This window comes from Emydura macquarii, unplaced genomic scaffold (genome assembly GCF_026122565.2).
Source record: "Emydura macquarii macquarii isolate MOO-44397 ecotype Brisbane River unplaced genomic scaffold, CSIRO-AGI_Emac_v2 contig_383, whole genome shotgun sequence".
Lineage (NCBI taxonomy): Eukaryota > Metazoa > Chordata > Testudines > Chelidae > Emydura > Emydura macquarii.
This window is the reverse complement of record NW_027130520.1, coordinates 10,005,564-10,027,241: the sequence shown is the minus strand read 5'-3', so window position 1 is coordinate 10,027,241 and position 21,678 is coordinate 10,005,564. Positions and strand designations below refer to the sequence as shown.

Below are 21,678 nucleotides of genomic sequence, written 5' to 3'. Positions count from 1 at the left end.
GCAGCCATATCCATTTGTTAAGCTCAATATACTGCTAAATGTAAGCTAAGAGTTTGGGACTAGATACAGATTTTTGACCACAGAAAACAGAGCAAAATAGGGAAGCACTACCAGCCACAGACAGCAATGAAACTGGTATCCTCTTTGTAATTCCAATCCTGCATTTAATCCTCAAAATGCTAAGGAATAACATTTTTTTTCTACTAGCAATATCATGGGAATTTTGCTCTGTATGATTTTCATGCAAGATGTACATGCACAGAACAGCTATCTGATGAAGCATTTTTTCTTCAGCTCTTATCTGTAGCTATCCCAAGGCATCACATGAACACAGGAAGTTTTTTCCATGGACAAAGCAATGCAACACTGAACCTACTTACTGAAACATAAGGAAAATATTCTCAGAGTCTCCATTTTAAATTATTTACTCTGGATTTTCATTTATTTCCTCCTACCTGGCCCATCCCAGTCAGGTGTCTCCACAATGAATTGTCCTGGTTTCTCTGACTGTGCATCAGCATCTGATTCTGCTGTCTCCTGGCTGCCCTCTTCATCACCTGAAAAAAGAAATACATAAAACTTAAATAATTTCTATGACACTCAGAATCTCTGTAAGTGTACTTGTGTGTACGCGTGCACCTATATTATACAATATAGAACGAGAGAGAAGATAACATTGTTGAAGAAGTAAACACCTGTGAATAATCAGTGGATACCAACATAGGGCCTCTTTTGAGTATGTTGATCCTAATTGTTGGAACCATGTAGGAGCCAAGCCTTGAGGCAGAAGATCCCCAAGTTGGGATGTGTGGTGTGTCCCTTGTCTTGAGAGAGAAGATGCAGCATGGCTGGGTGATCGATGGGCACGCTGTGAACTGCATCATGTAAGGATACCACGTTCGCCTCTGCCATGTGGGAGCGATGGACCCTATCCCTTTTGATCCTTAACAGGCCTTTTAGTGGGAGAGGAAATGAGGCAAAGTCCTTGTCCCAGGGGAGAAGAAGAGCATCACCCAGGGAGTGCTGGCTGATCCCTGCTCTGAAGCAGTATTGTTTGCATTTCCTGTTCTAGTGAGTGGCTAACAGGTCTATGGATGGTGTTCCCCAATGTGAGAACACTACATGAAGTATTGCCAGGAGCATCTCCCACTCATGGCCATGTGGAAATTTACAGTTTAGACTGTCCGCTACTGAGTACTGTGTGCCCGGGAGGTAAGCTACAGATAGAGTGATATTGTGAAAAGGCACCAGTTCCAGTCGGCCCCTATGAACTCCAAACTTTGGACCAGTACAAGGGTCAACTTCTGGGAACTGATTTGAAGGCCTAGCTCCATGAACAAGTGTATCGTGTCCTTGATGGCTCAACGAGCCTCCTGTAGCAATCAGGCCCTAAGGAGGCAGTTGTCCAGGTAGGGATAGATCATAATCCCTTGAGAGTGTACGCGAGCAACTACTACCAAGAGAACTTTGGAGAATACTCTCAGGGCTGATGACAGTCTGAAGGGCAGGACTCTGTATTGGTAGTGATAGTTTCCTAAGGTGAACCTCAGGAAGCATCTGTGAGCCAGTAATATCGAGATGTGAAGATAGGCATCCTGTAGATCGAGGGCTGAAAACCAGTCTCCCTGCTCCAATGAGGGAACGATCGTCAACAGGATAACCATCTTGAATTTCTGACCTCTGATAAACTTGTTGAGAGCTCGGAGGTCCAGAATGGGTTTCTAAGTTCCCTTTATTTTGGGTATTAGGAAATAGCAAGAGTAGAAACCTTTGCCTCGCAGATGTTGAGGCACAAGTTCTATGACTCCTAACTGCCGCAGGAGATCTATCTCCTGCCGTAGCAAACTCTCGTGAGAAAAGTCTGGGAAAAGGTATTGTGGAGGGCATAGGGATGTGAAGTGGATGGAATAACAAAGACTGAATTTCCTAGACCCATTTATCCATGGTTATGTGCTCCCAGGCACTGTGGAACGCTGTCAAACAGTGGACAAATGGGGTAGATGGCAGTTGGGAGTGGTCTTGCAGCGTCTTGACCTGCCTGTCAAAAGTGTTTCTGGGTAGGTGGTTTGGGCAGAGGGTTGGATCCCAGAGGGCTTGCGTCTGGAGGATTTTTTTCTCTTTCTCTTTGGCTCGTAACTGCACTGAGGCATGAATTGGGACAGGTATGGTCTCTGATGGTACTGACCACTAAATTGTCTCTTTTGTCATGGATTATATATGCCCAGAAATCAGAGAGTTGCCCTGGAATCTTTCAAAGAATGGAGAGCAGTGTCAGTCTTCTCTGCAAAGAGTCACACCTTAGAAGGAGAGGTCTTTGATTGTGATCTGCACCTCCTTCAGGAATTCCGAGAGCTGGAGCCATGATGTTCGCCTCATCACCACAGCCATGGAGATGGTCCTGACCCCTGTATCAGCCGCATCAAAGGCTGACTGTAAGGCCATCTTTGCCGCCAACTGTCCCTTTTAGATGATGGCCTTAAAAGCATCCTAAGAGGCTTCTGGAAATTTCTCAATAAAGTCTTTGATTCTATTGTAATTGGTGTAGTCATACTTTGCCAGTAGTGCCTGGTAGTTGACAATTCTAAACTGTAGAGAGGTTGACGAGTATGCCTTTCTGCTGAAAAATGTACTTCCAGTCCCGGTCGTATGGTGTGTTTCTAGAGTGATGTTGCCAACCCCAGGAATTGACCGTGTCCCCCACAATGGAGCTGCGTGGTGAAGTAGGTGAAGAGGAACTGAGTTCTTAGCCGGGACATAATATTTTTTGTCCGCCTGCTTGCAAGTCAGGGCCACTGATGCCAGTGTTTGCTATATCACCTTCGCTGGGTCTAGAATGGCCTGATTAACTGGTAGGGCAATTTTGGAAGTAGCTGAGGCACGTAAGATGTCTATCAGCTCATGGTGAGAGTCCTTTACCTCCTCCAGGAGTATATGAAGGGTATAAGCTACCCTCTTTGCCAACTCTTGGAACTGTCTAAAATCATCTGCCAGAGATGGTGGTGACGGCATGACTGCCTCGTCAGGGAACAAGGAAGATATGGCGTTATGTACATCCTCTTCCTCTGCTTCCCCTTCTTGTTCTTCTATGTCTTGGGCTGAGGGAGCATGTCTGGAGGGATCCTGGGCCACACTTGGCGCTTTTGATGTTGGTTGCTGGTGTGCTGCCCAGTGGTCCCAATATGTCCATTGCAGTGGCATAGGACCTAGTGGAAGGTGCCCATTGGTTCCCATACCAAGATGGTGGTGGTGCCATCTGGCAGTACATGCCTGGACCCTGTTGGTGTTGGGCTGAGTAAATAGAAGCCTCATCTGGCTCACTCTCTGATTCCTCACTTGACAACAGCGGTGCAGGATATGGCCGAGGGAAACAGCCACTAGAGCGGATGCGGCACAGTTCCAGAGCTCCAGTACTGAGGCATGGAGAGTTGGGGTACTCTATGACCACCTGGTCTTCAGACTGGTGGAACTGGGTCAGCACTGACCACCTCGGTGGAGGTGCCAATAACAGGGACTTTGCCCATACCCACGTCTCTGGTTCCGAATGGGCTGGTGTCACTGGCAGTACCAATATTGAGTAGCATACTGGGAGTGCCTGACAGCATTTGCCCTTGTTCTTGCGTACTGCAGCTTCGGTGCCCATGCCCAAAGGATCCTTGAGCCTATCAGTGGTGCTGGATGGTCGTGGGGAGGCCTGGGCAATGGATTGTTTCGGTGCCGGCAGTGCCAAGGATACCATGCGAGATGGAGATCCTTTTCAGTTATCCTGGGGCTCACTAAGTGGTCTCCCAGCTCTTTTCCTCAATTTATTAGAGAAATCCCAACTGTCTTTTTTGACCCGTTATCCTCTAATGTAGAAGGTTGCGGGGAAGACTAACACCCGCTTGACGGCCATGGTAGGAGAGCCACTTCCATAAAGATGATCTTTTGGCGAAGCACTTTGTCTTTATGAGATCTTGGTCAAAGTTGTTTGCAGAGGGAGCACTCGCTTTTAGTTATGACCCTCGCCCAGACAGAAAATGCACTGAGAGTGCTTGTCTGCGACTGAGATCGCCTCGCTGCAGCCCAGAGCCCACTTCTTGAAGCCAGGAGAGCTGGACATATCCTTGTCCAGGGGAGACCCCGCCACCCACCCCACTGGGGTCCACACGAACAAAGTCTTTTCTTCTTTTTCTTTGTTTTTGGGGCTGGAGGGGCACAGCCAAATAAAAGATATTAGAAGCAGACTGGAAGATTTACAAAGTAAAAATTAACAGTTGAAAAAGGAATTTAATGATCCGTTAATGGACAGCTAAATGTCCCCTCTCTAGCCAGGGCGGTTGAGAAGGAACTGAGGACAGTTAGCCCACCCACACTGGCTAGTCTCCTGGCACAGCAGGAGGGGACAACACACATGTGCAGGACCAAGGGACACTGCTACCAAATTTCTCTGATTAGCAACGCAGGGACTCCGACACGCCTACAGTGGAGCACTACTCAAAGAAGAATATCCCATAACCCTGGGTTAGTGCACTCACCCAGGAAGTAGGAGTCCTCTGTTCAAATCCCTTTCCCTCATCAGTGGGGGGCTTGAACCAGTGATCTCCACTATCCTAGATGAGTACCCTAACCACTGGACTAAAGTTATAAGGGAGAGTAGCCACCTTCTCCTTTTCTTCCCCCAGTTATTTTGTGTGGAGTTGGGCACACTCAGAGCAAACCTACCCAGAGCAGGTCCTGCAGGTGAGTTAGGTGGCCGAACACTTGTCTTCCGTCAGTTTGTGAACTGCACTGGGGTTTAGGAAAGAGACAGGCATCTGGATGCTAGAGTGGGGCAGCAGTGCACATGCTCAGAGGCAGAAACACAGGCACCTAGGGAACTTTTACTGCAAAAACTTAGGTGACAAATTAATTTAGGCATTTACAAGGTTTGGTGGCACTTGAGTAGGGATCTTGTGAATACCAGAGATGCCTAAGTCTGTGATTTAGGTGCCTAAACTGGCAGTGCTTAAGTCCCTTTGTGAATCTAGCCCCCAGTGTTAATAACCAAATGGGAATCCAGTAAGAGGAAAATGAACATAGTATGGCTCAATGTAGCACAACTGATCATGATTCAAAAGAACAGGTAAATTGTAAAATGGAATATACTCTTTGAAACGTATGGGGCAGGGCTTTGAAGTCTCTACCAATACAGGCAAAGAGGCAAACAATTTCAAATGTATAACCATTGTTTCTGAAAAAATAAGTATTTTTACATAAAATAGAGGTTTTCCAATTTTTATTAAACCAAATTTTATTACAAGTCATTGCAGTATTTGAAAGCAGCCACACCAGCAGCTAGTTATTCTCAACCCTGTTCTTTTTATCCATGTTGTTCCTATCAATATTAGCCTCTTACAGAAATTCTTTGACAATATAACTATTGAACTTTTTCAACAAGGAGTGTTACAGTAGCTGTTAGTCACCCTATAATGTATTTTGCAATCAGCTAAATCAACAAAGTATTTTTAACAATGAACAGTTCAGAACTGACAGATCTACTTTCTTCTTCACAACTGTTTATCACAGCATAGATATCATATATGTTTTCCAGGTGCTTCCTATACTTAGGGTACCTTTATAGAAGCCGCTCATGAGAGATAAGGTCATAAAAGAGATGAAAAATGTGTGAGCTTCATACACTCATGGTTTTATCATCAGACAAGATAGCTTTGGGTAAAGGTACCAGTCACAAACATCGAACTGAAGCTCATACTGGAGTAAGAGAACATTAAAATTTTGGAATTCAGTTTGTGTTCATTCTCCCTAGCAGCATAAAGGTAAACCTAAGTTGTTAACGTCCTTACAAAGCTGTTCAGAATGAAACATCACTTCTCAATTATAAGAAATCAATTTAGAAAAAATTGCCATGAATCCTGATAACATTCTGTACTGTTAAAAACAAAACGAGGTTTGATTCTGAGATTCTGGAATATCATTACTCATATGAGGCTCCAATTTAACAAGGTACATAAGCATATGTAAAACAAAGTATATTGAAGTCAATGAGGCTACTCACATGCTGAAAATTGTTTAAGTACCTTGTTGAACTGGAACCTTAATAGAAACTACGAACCAGATTTTCAGCTACTGTAAATCAGCATAGCCAACAGGACTACATCAGTTTATACCTGTTGAGGATTTGGCCCCAGGAATCCAATGAAAGCAGCTTACTAAGTGAAAATAGTGTTGCTCTTCCATGATCCCTGCAGACTGACCTCATATGCTTTGAAGGGAACCACATTCAAGTTGAAATACTTCAGCTGGATTTGCATTGGACTTATTGCTAAATTTTGACAGCATATGGATGTCCTAAAATAACCATACATGCCACCTGATGTGGACATAACTAGCCTCCTGTAAAATAATTTTAAAATATAAGTCAGATTCTGCAGGCGCTGAAAAATAAAAAAGCAAAGCACTCTAATGCTGATGGTCGTGTAAGTTTTCAGCATATACCAAACATGTATAGTACATCTATATAATGCCAAAGATCCTATTTAAATTTATAATCCGTTTGTTGAATGAGAATGCTGACTTTCAGAATAAAGCTGTGAAAATATATTGAAATTGATGTCTTCATACCTCACCATATTAGGCATCATTTGGTTTCAGGACCAGGTAGATAAGACTACAGTGGCTACAATGTTGTGCTAAGAAATTCTCTCTTACAGGCTTTGGAAGGGGGAAAAATATAGCACAGGTATGGTTTTCCAGTGAAGCTGCCCTGGGGATTGGGATAATGGAGAATTTACAACTATCAAGGCCAGACTCTGATACCACTTATATTGATGTAAATCAGGAGTAACATCAGTGGTAAAACTAAAGTATGAGCAGAATCTGGCCTTCAACATAGAACATAAATTATTCTCCTAACTACATCTACATGAATGAGCCCAGCTATTTTACCTAGGTCATTACACTGAATTCTATTTCAAATGTTGTAACCAGTCATCTCAGCATTTTTCTTCTTTGAAACCATTTATGTTATTGTGTTCTGCACTCTTCCTAACATTCAGTTTGGATAGTGGTGGTCAGTAGTTAGTGTTTAACCTGGACTGAATCTCATTTTGGATAACTTCATGCTCCTGGTTGCCCTGGACAATATCATAGTCAGGTTTCTTATTTACAGTATGGCAAATACTGGGGACAATCCACAGTACCTTCTCCTAAAGTGTTTTGTTTTCGTTTGGGGGAGTCAGGAGTGATGGATGCACATGCAAAGGTGAGCATTAGTAGTTATACGATCAATCACCATAATCCACACGCAGATTATCTGCAGGAAGGCAGATTCAATGTTTTATACCAAAACCATCCTATCAAGGTCAGGCATTTCTGTCCATTTCAGCTACTACTGTACTCTTAAGGATTGGGTAAGACCTTGCTATGTTCTCAGGTTCATTTAATCAGTCTAACTTTTCTTCTTCTCTGGATCTTTGATACTCTCTTGGTGACTGTACTACTTACTCTTCTAATCCACGTTTACCTCTATTCAAGAAAAGCATCACCTGCACTACAGGATTTCCTGCAGAAAAGTAAAAAAATGTTACATTGCTTAATACTTTTCCTGTACACTATATCCCTGCCTCCTCTTACATCCTCTCTCCTATCACTATGAATTTTGAGTTGGCAGCATTTATATTCAGATTAACTTTCTTGAAGCAACTATTCCGTGAACATGACAAGAAATATCATTTGAGGAGTCAAGGTGAACTTTCCTCTTTCCCATTGATTTCTAAGAGCTCTCTCTAGTCTCACCATCCTTCCCCAGTGAACAGTTCTTCCAAGTTGCAAGAATAATTCCTCGATTTGATCTAGATAAAGCCCAAACTTGGAGCTCAATCTTGCAAGGCTCTGAGCACCTGGTCCTCATTCAGCAAAGCACTTAAGGCCAGATTTTTAAAGACACCTAAACTTGCAGATAGATACCTAGAGCAATTTTTAAAGGTGATTTCCATGGGAATTAGGTGTCTAGGTGCTTTTGAAAATCTTATTTGGCACCTATCTACATCTTTAAGGGCCTAAGTCTGACTCAATCAAATTTTGCCGAGCCATTTCTCCCCTAATGTACACAAAAATATTAAGGCTCCCCTGTTGTATAAGCATGTAAACAGTGGGCATTATTAGTTATTATTTGCATTTCGGTAACACTTAGGACCCCAATCATGGACTAGGGCCCTACTGTGCTAGGTGCTTATAAACACAAAAAAGATGGTCCCTGCCACAAACAGTTTACAATCTAAATAAAAGACAAGAAACCACAGACAGACACAGACACAAAGACAGACCAGTAGGAAACAATGGGACAATGGTCTGAGCATGCCAGCTGCCTAACTGCTATGCCATGGTTCAGCATATATATGGAGTCCCAAGGGTAAAGGATTAAGACAGAAACTGACTGGTCCTTTCCCTGGACTGGCTTCATTCCCCAAGGAAAAGATTAGAGCTTCCCGGGGACAGCAATCCCACATCTGAAAGAACAATAGCTTTAATCACTTAGGGCCAGGTTCTATCTAGGGTTAACATGGTGACTGGGGTGAGGGAAGACCACCACCTTGTATAGTTTATGTAAGGGCCAGGCAGAATAGCAGTTTCTGCTCTCTGGAGCAGTATTGCCAACCCCAAGCATTCCAAAACCATGAGTCAGACTCCCAAAAATCTGGGATTGGCTTTCAAATCATGAGATTTTTTTAAAACAATAAATTATGTGTTTTTATTTGTCTTCTGTTTTTTTGAGCACTTAGGGTTCGTGTGTTCAGGTTTTTCTCTGCAACCATTAAGGCTAGAAATGTACTCTTTTAAAAAAAAGTTTGAAAGCTGAAATTCTCAATTAATATATGACTCCAGTAGCTGGGGTTTTACTGAAAGACAATTATAATGAGATATCAGGTTAAAATTGTAAGAATTGGCAACACTGAGGAAATCCTCTCCTCCGTACTCCCTTCGTTATAACACGGACTAGGAATGGGAATAAGCTGTGCAAAGGGGCACAGTAGTGAACTGTGCCTACGAGGCACAATTTAGCTCTTAGATTTGTTCTAATCAACATCTTTAGTGATCAAGAGGTAAGGAATTACGTTATTTAACACTCAGACCAGAATGCTAAAAGTACCAGTGGCCAATTCTCAGTAAAAAAATAAAATTAACTGTTGCATTACATCCACCTGTGATCCCAGGTCATTTTCTTTGTTAACATGTTTCTTTTGGTGCAGGATCTTGCAAAGGGAGGGAGAATGTGATTATAACTGGTTATAAAAAAAAAAGTGTCTATGATATTTTAGTTCATTACTAAATAGCCTCACACTTTTAACTAGATGTTCAAGCTTTCAGGACATTTCTCAGGCTCTATAGGACTGCCTCCTAAATTTCTGGACTTTAAGTAGTTTAAGCCTCAGGCTTTCTAACCAGATGAGTGACCCTGAGTAGAATAGAGGGATGAGTTCAAATTGGCCCAAGCAAGCCTCAAAGAACACAGTTAAGGGTGTGTGAGCCTTCTCGTAGTCTAGATTCACTAAAGCAGAAATTCTGTTATTTTCCTATTTTAAAAATATTAAGTTTCTCTTATGTGAATTTCTCACCCACCCACCTTTCCAACTGGCAAAGTGAACATGTATCAGAGAAGAGGAACATCCAGGCTTTTACATTTACCACTGCAATCCTTTATGATCCTTTTTATATTCTCTTCTAACACTGTTTTCTGCATAACACTCAATAATGAGTGAAATTTTAAGTTGTCTTATTGCAAGTAGTTTGTTGCTTGTACTTGAATTCTAGCCTTCCAGTGACCTCTATACCAAGAAGCAGTTAAATCACCTCCAAATGAGTTATGTTGCAATGACTATCAGAAAACAAAAATTAGTACTCTGTCTACTATCTTGGAGTCCATACCAATCCAGTTAGTCTCCCAGTCTCCAAGAATGTTCCGAGTATTACTCCTGCAATATCCTGATTAGCCGTTTCAAAAACAGTCAGGACATCATCTGTGCCAAAACAAGTGACAGAATTAGCTGTCACAAGTAAATGGTTCCTTTAGTTCTGTGTCATCCATCATAATCCTTCCAGAGATAATATTTATCCCATCAGGTCATAGATGTAGAATTGCTTTATTTTTTTATAGTGCTTTGAGAGTTATATTACTGCCATCATCCACAGCCGCTGATTAGGGGTGCTAAGCTTATGTACAACTGGGCTTGGGTTGACAATCAATCCTTAGGATATGTATCAAAACCCATCACCAGCATCCAAAACCAAGTAAAGAAGACAAAATCAGGAGAAAAAGGGGGAAGAGAGAGAAGCTCCCACCCCTGAAAAAATCAGAAACAGATAAAAAACTATAATACTGTATGCAAGAAAATGGATAAAAGTATGTCACTTGTGTATTTCATATTTTATGGGAGCTTACCTTTATTCATCTGAAATTCTTACTCTGTGATCATCAAGTCAGGTTACACTTTCACAATTTCTAGGAAAGTGACAGCACAGTACTTGTGGTGACTAAATAATCCCTTTACACGCAGCTGTGATAAAGATAATAGTTTCACTGTCTTAAGGAGCCCAAAATGTAGTGACTGAAAAGACAGGAGTTACTTTAATAAACTGCTTAGTAAACTTTAAAGCAGTTCAAAATGTTACTTTCACCCCACAACTGTGCACATTTTAAAGCCATTCTCTAGTTATCTCTAGTTGTTTGCTTATTTTTTAAATCCAGCTTGCTAGTTAATTGTGAAATTCAGTTTTCTGTTCAATGACCCTGCCATCACTTCGTGATTATGAGCAAAATTTGCTTGGCCAAGAAGGCCAATCCCTGATCCCACTGAAGTGAGAACTTTGGCATGCATGTCAATGGGACTAAGACTTGATCTTTAGATATGACATCCGGGGTAACAGCAAAAGGAAAATGGAGTAGTTGACAGGCAGTCTCCCAGTTGCTATTCTGAGACCCTTCAGTCTAGTGAAAAAATACTTCTGACACTTTCTGCTATCTCCTCCCTTTTCTTTCTGAGTGGGATGGAAAGCAATGACAGACAAAAGGGTTAAGCAGGAGGCATACGTTAGTAAGAAAAAAGCCTCCTTTCATTATGAAAAGAGCCAATTCTAACTAAGATCTGCCCTGCTACAGCTTCCATGAGCGATCCCCTACTGCTCCAGATCCATATTCTGCATCTGATGAAGAAATGGAGGATGCTCAGGATCCAGCAAAGCCAGAAAAAGTGAATTACCTCAACTGAATGGAATTAAGACAAACTGAAATTAACCCACACTTAGCTGAGTGGAATGCCTTAGCCCTGAACCCCCAATCTACACACAAATAAATCAGTCTGATACTATATTTCTTTACAGGAATGTTATTGAATAGTGTTACTTTTTCATGACATGCAGGATCTTTTTTTGTCCTAGGAGATGAAAACACATCATCACACTTACATGCCCTCTCCTATCTCTGCTTACCAAAAAGAATTGATGTGCCCTTCATTTACTTGGAAAGCCTGCATAAAGAAAACATAACTTAAAAATAATTTAAAAAATTAAATGGAGTATGAACTCCTGCAAAACAGAAGTATTGCCAGGGAAAGATAATGTCGGGCCTGGGGGGGGAGGGGTCTGGTGCCAAGCAAAGCTGGGGGCTGTTGAATCACCTCTATCAGTGCTCTATCAGTGTCTACACTCCAGCCAAATCCAGAGAAAACAAGGAGTCAAAGATTCAGGTCAATAAGCTTATAGGCGATTTGCACAAACAGCTCCTCCAGCAAGGTAAAAAACAAAGTCATATTGGCTTTTCTTTTTTATTTCTTCTCTTTGAACTCCCTGGTCCAAACACACCCTGGAAATGTCAGTGTTATGTGTAAGAATTTAAAGAGCTGAGCTTCTTAATCCCGTTAAGAAAAAAGAACAAAGTTGCCTGTAAAGATCTCCTTCTTGAGCTCAAAGTGATTATGGTATAGCTGCCTTATGCTCATCCTGCTTCCAGTTGCTGTAGAATCAGAGGAGGTAGAAATATGTCATTAAAGCCCATATTGAGGAGAAAAGAACCACTATTGATTGAAAAAGGTTTCTGAAAAAAATAGCTAAACCTACTTTCTGATCCCACAAACACAGCAAACAGCTAGCATGGTTGTTAGACATTAGAGCAAGGTAGAAAAGAAGCAGAGAATATTTACACACAAAATAAAACCACACACAAAGGGTAGAAAGACCACAGAGAAAACATTTTCAGGATGTTAAATGTTCAGCTGGCATTATAGATGGTGGTAATCATATCTTTTCACATATAGTATGAAGGAAAATAACTTAGCCTTGTGTTCATTGACTCTTATTTGGAGAATCACTCTGCAGCTGTTTCCCTCAATCTCAAACTATATCACCATCTGAAGCAGCCTGGTCTTTGGTACCATGAGGCATACACCATCTATAATGGGCTCCACCAGTCATTGGTTTGTGGTTGGACCCACCTGCTTTGGGACCTGAAGACCACCAATGGTGTTAAGGGTGCCAGGTATGCCCTCCCAGTCAGTAATGTCTGCAGATTTGTGACATACAGCATTCGTTTGCCAATGTGGCCTCTAGTAATAGGGCAATGGGATGAGATAGCCCACTGGAGGAACCGCAACAACACATCTACAACTAGAAAGCCGCACAGAATGCAGCAGTCAGGTGGGAACATAGACTGTGTGCCATGGAGGCTCTGAACACCTACCTAACCATGAGAGAGTCTATACCAACAGATTCTCCTACTCCTTCCCCTAATTATCAGAGATACCCATCACCTCCCTTTGCCTCTTTCTCTATCTAACAACTCCAGTAATATTCCCACATCTGCTGTCCTGATAATTTTCCCATCCTCCAATGCTAAAGAGAAGCCACCATCTACTCTCTGCTATTGCCCCTTCCCTTCTGTACACTTAGCCACTTGAAAATTCTTTAGCTTCATGCACTTTCCTCTACCACTCTAGATATTTCTTCCTTTCAGAGAGGCCTTCTCATCATACTGCTTCTCTCCCACACAGGGCAAGAGAGATGGGTGTGACAACTTGTTAGATCCCACCCTCAAGAGGTATAGGAAGCATCAGACCTAAAGATCTTTTCCTTTCCCCTGTTGCTTGTGGTGCACAAAATTAGTACTGTCTGGGAGAACTGGTGTGGGTTTTGGGAAGACAGAGCAATGGAGTTTTCCTCTGGGAAGTTTGTGTAGGAGAAAGTCTGGAAGAAAATGCCTGTGCAACTTTTATTTAGTCCCCCCATGTATATGCATTATGATTGTGTTTAAAGGAGATGTATGCTCTCGAATGAACTCAAACAGGAAAATGATAAAAGACAAAAATATTACAATCACCTGTTGGTGAGCACTTTTCCAGTCTATATCTGACTTATCAGTCCTCATCCCAAAGGAAACTTGCACAACACTTTAAAAGACAAGCCTGGTAGCTTAAATTCATAACTTTGCTAGACACTAAAAATCATGGACTGAATGGAGACTAGTTTTATGGTTTATTATAGCACTTTGAAATCCACGAACAACCTTCTTTCCCCAGCTGTCCTTTTCTTTACTCCCAATGACTGGAGAAGCATTAACAGGCCACTTCAGCTTGAATGGTCCTTTGAAATATGAGTTAACTTCTTATACTAAACAATGTGTTCCACCTTGTATTTAGCTGTGACACTGAGTATATTTCCCAGACGGGTATAAAAGCTGGTCTCTCCCACCAACAGAATTTGGTCCAATAAAAGATATTACCTTAACCACATTGTTTCTTTAATGAGATGATCACATGCTATTTTCCCCTTAGATAGCATGGCCAACTACACATTTATGGCACCATATTCCCTAGCCTGTCCTTCTATTCCTGTCATCTCCAGCTTGTCCCCATTTGCCCCTTTCCCCTAGAATGTCCTGCCTCTCCTTTATTTGTCTGTTTCTATTGCCCATAGCCTGTCCCTGGTTTCTTTCTGTTCCTATCCTCACCCTGTCTGCCTGTCTCCTATCACCCTATACTGCCACCCCAGCTTCCTCTGTCCCCACACTGCCTATTACTCCTATGCATTCAAGTCAGGCTGCTTCCTCCTCCAAACTCTCTATTGTTAACAAGAAGAACACAAGAAATATTGTTTCTTTCATCTCTGATTTTCTGATAAGTACCACAGCAGCCCCCAGCAACCGGGAAGAACTATTGCAGGGAAAGTCCCTCTTAGCCATTGAAACCTCAGGTTAACGCATGCTCCTTGAAGACAGAATCTTGAGAACATAAGAATGGCCGTACTGGGTCAGACCAATGGTCCATGTAGCCCAGTATCCTGTCTTCCGACAGTGGCCAATGCCAGGTGCTTCAGAAGGAACGAACAGAATAGGTAATCATCAAGTGATCCATCCCATCAGCCTCTGGCAAACAGCAATACTTGCCTATCCTGGCTAACAGCCATAGATGGACCTATCACCCACGAACTTATCTAGTTCTTTTATGAACCCCATTATAGTCTTGGCCTTCACAACATCCTCTCGCAAGGAGTTCCACAGGTTGACTGTGCGTTGTGCGAGGAAATATTTCCTTTTTGTTTTAAACTAGCTGCCTATTAATTTTATTTGGTGACCCCTAGTATTTGTGTTATGAGGAGTAAATAACATTCTTTTTTACTTTCTCCACACCAGTCATGCTTTTATAGACTTCTATCAAGTTCCCACTTAGTCGTCTCTTTTCTAAGATGAAAAGTCCCAGTTTATTAATCTCTCCTCATATGGAAGCTTTTCCATACACCTAATCAGTTTTGTTGTCCTTTGCTGTACTTTTTCCAATTCTAATACATTTTTTGAGAGGGGGGCAACCAGATCTGCACATAGTATTGAAGATTTGGGCATAGCATGGATTTATAAGGATGAAATACTATATTTTCTGTCTTATCTATCTATATATATCTACCTATCTAATCAATCATTTCCTAATGATTCCCAACATTCTGTTAGCTTTTTTGACTGCCATTGAGTGAATGTTTTTAGAGAACTATCCATTATTCCAAGATCTTTCTTGAGTGGTAACAGCTAATTTAGACTCCATCATTTTATATGTATATAGTTGGGATTATGTTTTCCAGTGTGCATCACTTTGCATTTATCAACATTGAATTTTACCTGCTGTTTTGTTGCCCAATCACCCAGTTCTGTGAGATCCCTTTGTAACCCTTCACAGTCTGATTCGGACTTAACTATCTTGAGTAGTTTTATATCATCTGCAAATTTTGCCATCTCACTTTTTACCCCTTTTCCCAGATCATTTAAGAATATGTTGAATAGTACAGATCCAAGTATGGACCCCAGAGGGAACACCTCTATTTACTTCTCTCCATTCTGAAAACTGACCATTTATTTCTACCCTTTGTTTCCTATCTTTTAACCAGTTACTGATCCAGGAAAGGACCTTCCCTCTTATCCCATTTCTGCTTACTTTGCTTAAGAGCCTTTGGTGAGGGACCTTGTCAAAGGCTTTCTGAAAATCTAAGCACACTATGTCCACTGGATCACCTTTGTGCACATGCTTTTTGACCCCTGCAAAGAATTCTAATATATTGGTAAGGCATGATTTCCCTTTACAAAAACCATGTTGAGATATTTTCAGATATTTTCACTAACAAACTTGTAAAAATCTTTACTGGGCAAGTGCAAACAGCAATTTTCACAGGCTTATAGTTTGGACATGGATTTTCACAACAGCAAAAGCCACCTCTTTGACCCCAGAGCTACCTCCTGCCTAATTTCTAGTCCCTGCTCCAAGGAAGTTCTATAGCTTCTCAAAGAAGCAGTTAGAAGATCTTATTTAGGGCTGTCAACTAATTACAGTTAATGCATGCATTTAATGCAAAATATATTAAGTAGATTAAAAATAGTCACAATTAATCGCACTATTAAACAATAATAGAATACCAACTTAAATGTATTATAAATAGTATTTTTCAATTCACCTCATACAAATCCACTCAGTCCTACTTTTTGTTGTCAATCACTAAAACAAAAAAGTTTGTTTACATTTATAGGAGATAATGCTGCCCGCTTCTTATTTACAATGTTACCTGAAAGTAAGAACAGGTGTTTGCATGGCACTGCTGTAGCCAGCATTGCAAGGTATTATGTTCTAGATATGCTAAACATTCATATGTCACTTCATGCTTCGACTTGGACGCTCTAAAGTTTTACACTGTTTTATTTTTTGAGTGCAGTTATGTAAAAAAAATTCTACATTTGTAAACTGCAGTTCATGATAAAGAGATTGCACTACAATACATGTATGAGGTGAATTGAAAAATACTATTTCTTTTATCTTTTTACAGTACAAATATTTGTAATAAAAATAATATAAAGCGAGCACTGTACACTTTGTATTCTGTGTTGTAACGGAAATCAACATATTTGAAAATGTAGAAAAACATCCAAAGTATTTATAATAAATTTAAATTGGTATTCTACTATTGTTTTAATGGTGCAATTAAAACGGAAATTAACCATGACTATTATTTTAATCTCACAATTAAGTGAGATTTTATTTTAATCATTTGACAGACCTAATCTTATTTTGTTATCACTGGCAAAACATATTTTTTCTAACTTCATTCTCAAAAAACATCTGAACCATTTTTGCTGAAACTTTTCTGACAGCCTGACATGGAAAAAATCTTCAATCAAAATGGTTAAAGTTTGACAAAGTTATTTAGAAGCAACCGTGGAGTCTTATAATAAAAGTAGAAGACATCTTTAAGCATAGGCTCTGCTTATAATACACCCACATTTACATACTGTTCATTTCTTTACTTTGAGTTCTTGATATTTTGAAATGATAAGGCAGATAAGCACAATTATTGACATTTAGAAACTTTAACTGCTTTTTAAAAGTCAGATTTTTTTGTTTGTTTGGTTGGTTGGTTTGGTTTGGGAATTTTCCAGGTGTTTTGTTGTAACAAGACATTTATAAATTAGAGGGAAAACAAACAATTAATAATTTGAGAAGAGGAAAGTTGTTTAAATACTTATAACTCAAAATCAGTTTTATTCATTTGATTCACACTTTGCAGATCCATTCTCCTTTGCTGTCTATGTTTGGCAATTTTGTGGTCAAACCAATTTTCCAACCCAGAACTAATGGGTCAACACACACTTTAAGACCAGTTATCCAAATCCTTTTTATCAAAAAATTGTAGTTATCCAAATCCAGTGTTCCCCGCCCATGAAGCCCTATATATGAACCAACTAATACATTCTCAACTAGCCCCTTAGCGCTTGTTAGCATCAGGGCTGCCTCAACCAGTTTAAACAATGGCATGGTATTTGACAATTAAGTATCGCTGGTGAAATAACGAGCACATCTCATGAGTCCACTGCACCTTGTCATAGCCAATTGCTGGAGATTATGAAACAGAGGGGTTTATAAACCAGCAGATTTACAACACTGATAAGACTGGGTTGTATTGGCAACTACTTCCAGAGAAAATATCAGTCTCTTCTGAAAAGCATTGTGTGCCCCAAGCTTCAAAAAGTATTAAGTGAACATCAACATTCCCCATATTTCCATAGCAGGGAAACTGCAGCTCAAAATCGCACTTCTGTTATCTGAATGCCGGGTTATCCTAAAGTTTTGATTGCCCCCCTACACCATTTAGACAAATGGGAGTGTACCGTGTACACATCAGGGAAGCTGGTTGCAAACTGAAATATAACAGGACGTCACTTCTCCATAAAACAGCCACATAGAGATTGCCTGAGAACTCCCTCGATCCAAATAACATAAGTAGCCAAGTTGTGAATACCCACGTATCCCATCTCAGTCAGGTCAATAACATGTGAACTCAGTCCTGCCCTTTTCCAATGAGCTGTTAATTTCAATGTCTATTTGGGACAATTAAAACCTCTGGGCCCAATTCTTCCCTCCCTGTACATGGTGGGAACAGATTAAAAAGCAAACATGATATGAATAAAGCAGCACAGAAGGGGGTAAACAGCAGCTTTGCTACTTGCTCTTTGCCTATCTGGGTCCTCATTAGAACCCTTCCCTGCTCCATTTGACCTTCTCTCTGGGAGAAGTAGGAAGGGGAAATAGGAGTGAAAAGGGTTACCTCTAGGGCTAGTCACTTTCTGTGACACACTCCCCTTATAACAGAGCATTAACTCGCTCTGCTAGCCTCTAAGGCAGCAAGTGGTGGGCAGGCAGAAATAACCGAAGGCATGATGTCATTATGGGAGAAGGAGAACTTCAGTACAAAGGGTTCCTGGATCTCACCATGCAGACTTAAGGATGTGTATGTTCTGCAGGCCTCCAGTACTGCCAAATCCAAGCATTTCAAAATCACGAGTCAGGCCATCAAAGAAATGCATTTGGGTTCTTTTTCTCTCTTTCTGTTTTCTGAGACTTCAGGGTACAACTCTCATTTCACATTTTCAAGTTTCATCCACACCCAGGAAGGATAGAAAATGAAAAAAAAAATTATGTAATTTGATTTCAATGGCTGAGGCTTTAAGAAAAACAGCAAATACCATGAGACATGACAAAATTATGACTACTAGCAACACTGGGCCTCATTCAATAATTTCACAAACCCTTCCACTGGAAATAGGGTGCAGAGGAAACTCTGTGAGATTAATCTCATTTGCTTCCCAGGTGAGTTTTCCCCTCCTGTCTTTTGTCCATTGAAAGGTAACATGTGGCCTCATGCTACCAGCACTAAGCTTCTGAAAGCAAAACACTCAACGGGAGCTGGGCCATTTATATGCCTTCATACCCTATGCCATTCTTTTCCAGGATAGGTTCTCTGTTTACTTCAAAACGGGACTGTTCTGTTACACTGCCTCAGTTGGAAAGAGACTAGAGATTTTATGTGCCCCGTTGTCCTCAGAAATTTTCTTTTAAATTTGTTTCCCTGTAGCAGTTGCTGTGGATGGGCGTAAAGCTTCTTTTATAACTACTACTATACATATCACCTGGAGAAAGGAATGTCAAGAATCAAATGATATTCACCTTGAAGAATCAACAGATCTCTTTACAACAACCAATTCCCGGGATACATGATCAGGTTCATACCTAAATTTACATCACCTATTTTCCTCTCTGATCTAGTTACACAGAAATGCCTTAACTTCAGCTTTTCACTTAAATTTATCCGAAGATGTCTTTTTAAAGAGACAGTAACAGCAAAACTCTCCAGGTGCTGTATGCTTCTGAGGAGTGTTCAGTCAAGCTCAACTGAAGTCACCTTTGGTCGAGGGGTGCGTCAGGGCTGCCTGATGTTCAGCCAGCTGTATACCTTCACCATTGAGCCCTTTTTCCACCTCCTCCACCAGAGGCTGATGGGGTTGGTGTTCCAAGAGCCAGATTTGCAGATGGTCCTGTCAGCATACGCTGACAACATGCCCCTTGTGGTAAAGGACCTGGGGAACCTGGCACAGGTGGAGTCTTGCAAAGCCATCTAATTCGCTGGCCTCCTCTGCCAAGGTCAGCTGGGTCAAGAGATCTGGCCTGGTGGTCAGGGACAGATGGTGAGCAAGCTCCCTCCCACCCACTCTCCAGGCCATCCAGTGGAGCATGGGTTCGCTGCTCTATCTTTCTGCCACTGATCCTTCTCCACTGAAGAACAGGACTGGTCTCAAGATTGGGGTGGCTGAGCAACTGCAGAGGTGACAAAGCTGTCCCAGTGCCTCTCTCTGCAATAGAAGGACCCCTTGAGGGTGCAATATTTCTTTTCGGTACCTTTTCCTGGAAAGAAATAGTTGCCAGATATGAATCCTTTCTCAGAGTCCTCTCCCTCTTCCCTAGGGTCACATGGCATCCGGAGGTCATAGAGGACATGGGAGGAGCTGGCATGCTGACCATCCAAATGGAGGTTAAAAAGCTTGAATTACATAACAAAATGACTATGGAATAATCCCAGTGTCTGTGCAAGTATTTCCTCTCAATGGAACAAACTAGCATCCAGGGTAAGTGTGAGCAACTGCTGAGCGCATAATGGGTGCAGTGTTTGCCTATGTCAGTAATCTTAACAGTATTTAGCTGACTATATTTTTAAAGCATTTTCATTTATCATCTTGTTCTGACTTATTATGATAAACCATTTAGTTGTAGGATTCAAAACTGCATTTTTGTTTGGTCTCCTAGATGCCATATCCTTGCTAAGGACCAACAAACTATAATATGAAATATGATCCCTTCCTAACATAGTCACCTGTGTGAGAAACTTTTAGAAGTTGTATTTTCTTTCCTTCTCCACTCTACCTCCCATCTCTACTCTGTGGCAATGAGCACTCTAGAAGCCTGAACCATAACACTTGACTGCACTCAAAAAGGCTTGTTCCAATTTGCCTAAGAAAAGCATGAATCATAAACGAGAGACTATCAAACTATCTCTGCGAGAAAAAAAATATTCCAATGCCCTGAAGAGAACAGAAAGAAAAATCACTGAGACCAAACTGCCCAGGGAGTTGTGACTAATAGGCCAACCATTTGCACAACAGTTCTAGCTATTTGATAAGCATCCTTACCTGTGGAAGACAAATAATAAAATAATCAAGTGGAAATCTGACGAGAAGAAAGGTAAATCAATTTTTCATAAAAGAGCAATCTTTCTGTCAGCTGGATAGGGAACAGCATAACCATGGAGACCAAACACAGAGTAAGAATGAATTGACATCTCATCCTTAAATAAATATATCTTCAACATCTGTAACTGATATACCAAAAAGGCCCTACAACTTTAAAAACCATTCTGTCTGCAAATCTCTGACCTCCCAGTATTGACACTATATCATCAATGAGCAATATTTTAATTCTAGAATCCAAAATCATAGCAAGCTTCCTAACATGAGCAAGGAAGCAAGGAAGGGGCCTTCTGTATTGCCAGCTCAATGTCTGCCTGATGTGATGGATATCTGAAGCCCATTTTAAATAGCTAAAATAAATGTTTTTTGATTAGCAACAAAAAAGAAATTGGGCTCCAGGTCCCAAAAAATAAAACTTCCGCCATATTCAAATATTTGCAATAATTATTACCACATTAAAAGATGACTCAACAAGAGTTAATCATTTTCTTATTTTAAAGAATCATATTAATAGGGCTTTTCTGCATTTCCAACATCACTAAAATGTTTCTGATCAAGTGCATTTACACATATCAGTTTAATTCATTCAAGCATTGTACTGCATTGATTACCTTTATTACAAAAGTATTCCACTTCTTCACAACTGAGATTCTCAGGCTCAAACTCTGCAGAAAAGCTTTCCTCCAATGGAAAGTCTTCTTTTGAGATAATGTCATTTTCTTCACACAGGCACTCTTCCTCTTCATCCTCAATGGCATCCTCAAGGGGCCCTTAAAAAGAATCAGGGAAACTGTACCAAAATCGTCTAACAGTAATGTGAAATAAAAGCCTCATGTCTTACAACTATAGGGCTTTAACTAGGGTCTATTCTTCTATTGCTGTGCTGGAAATTTATTAGAGATGATCAAATAACTTTTATCAGATAATTTATCCAATGTATTTTGCAATCTAAAAATGATTTGTGATTTTTCTCATTATTCTGCCAGCTCAGTGAATAGCTCACATATATTTCAAATATGAAAAATATTACTGTATTTTTGGAATATTTGCAAACATATCTTTTTTGCCATTTATCCAGTTGTGGTAATTAAACTAGCCATTCC

The 21,678-nt window shown here is 40.7% G+C and overlaps 1 protein-coding gene across 1 annotated transcript in view; it reads right to left on the bottom strand.

The window, feature by feature from the left end:
• The window catches only part of ZFPM2 (zinc finger protein, FOG family member 2), a 425,771-nt gene that overhangs the window by 316,475 nt on the left and 87,618 nt on the right, over positions 1 to 21,678 (bottom strand). The window contains exons 4-5 of the mRNA XM_067537378.1: positions 21,187 to 21,345; positions 456 to 557 (exon numbers count right to left, since the gene is read on the bottom strand). Of these exons, the coding sequence (XP_067393479.1) occupies positions 456 to 557; positions 21,187 to 21,345 (261 nt within the window). The remainder of the gene's footprint in view (positions 1 to 455; positions 558 to 21,186; positions 21,346 to 21,678) is intronic.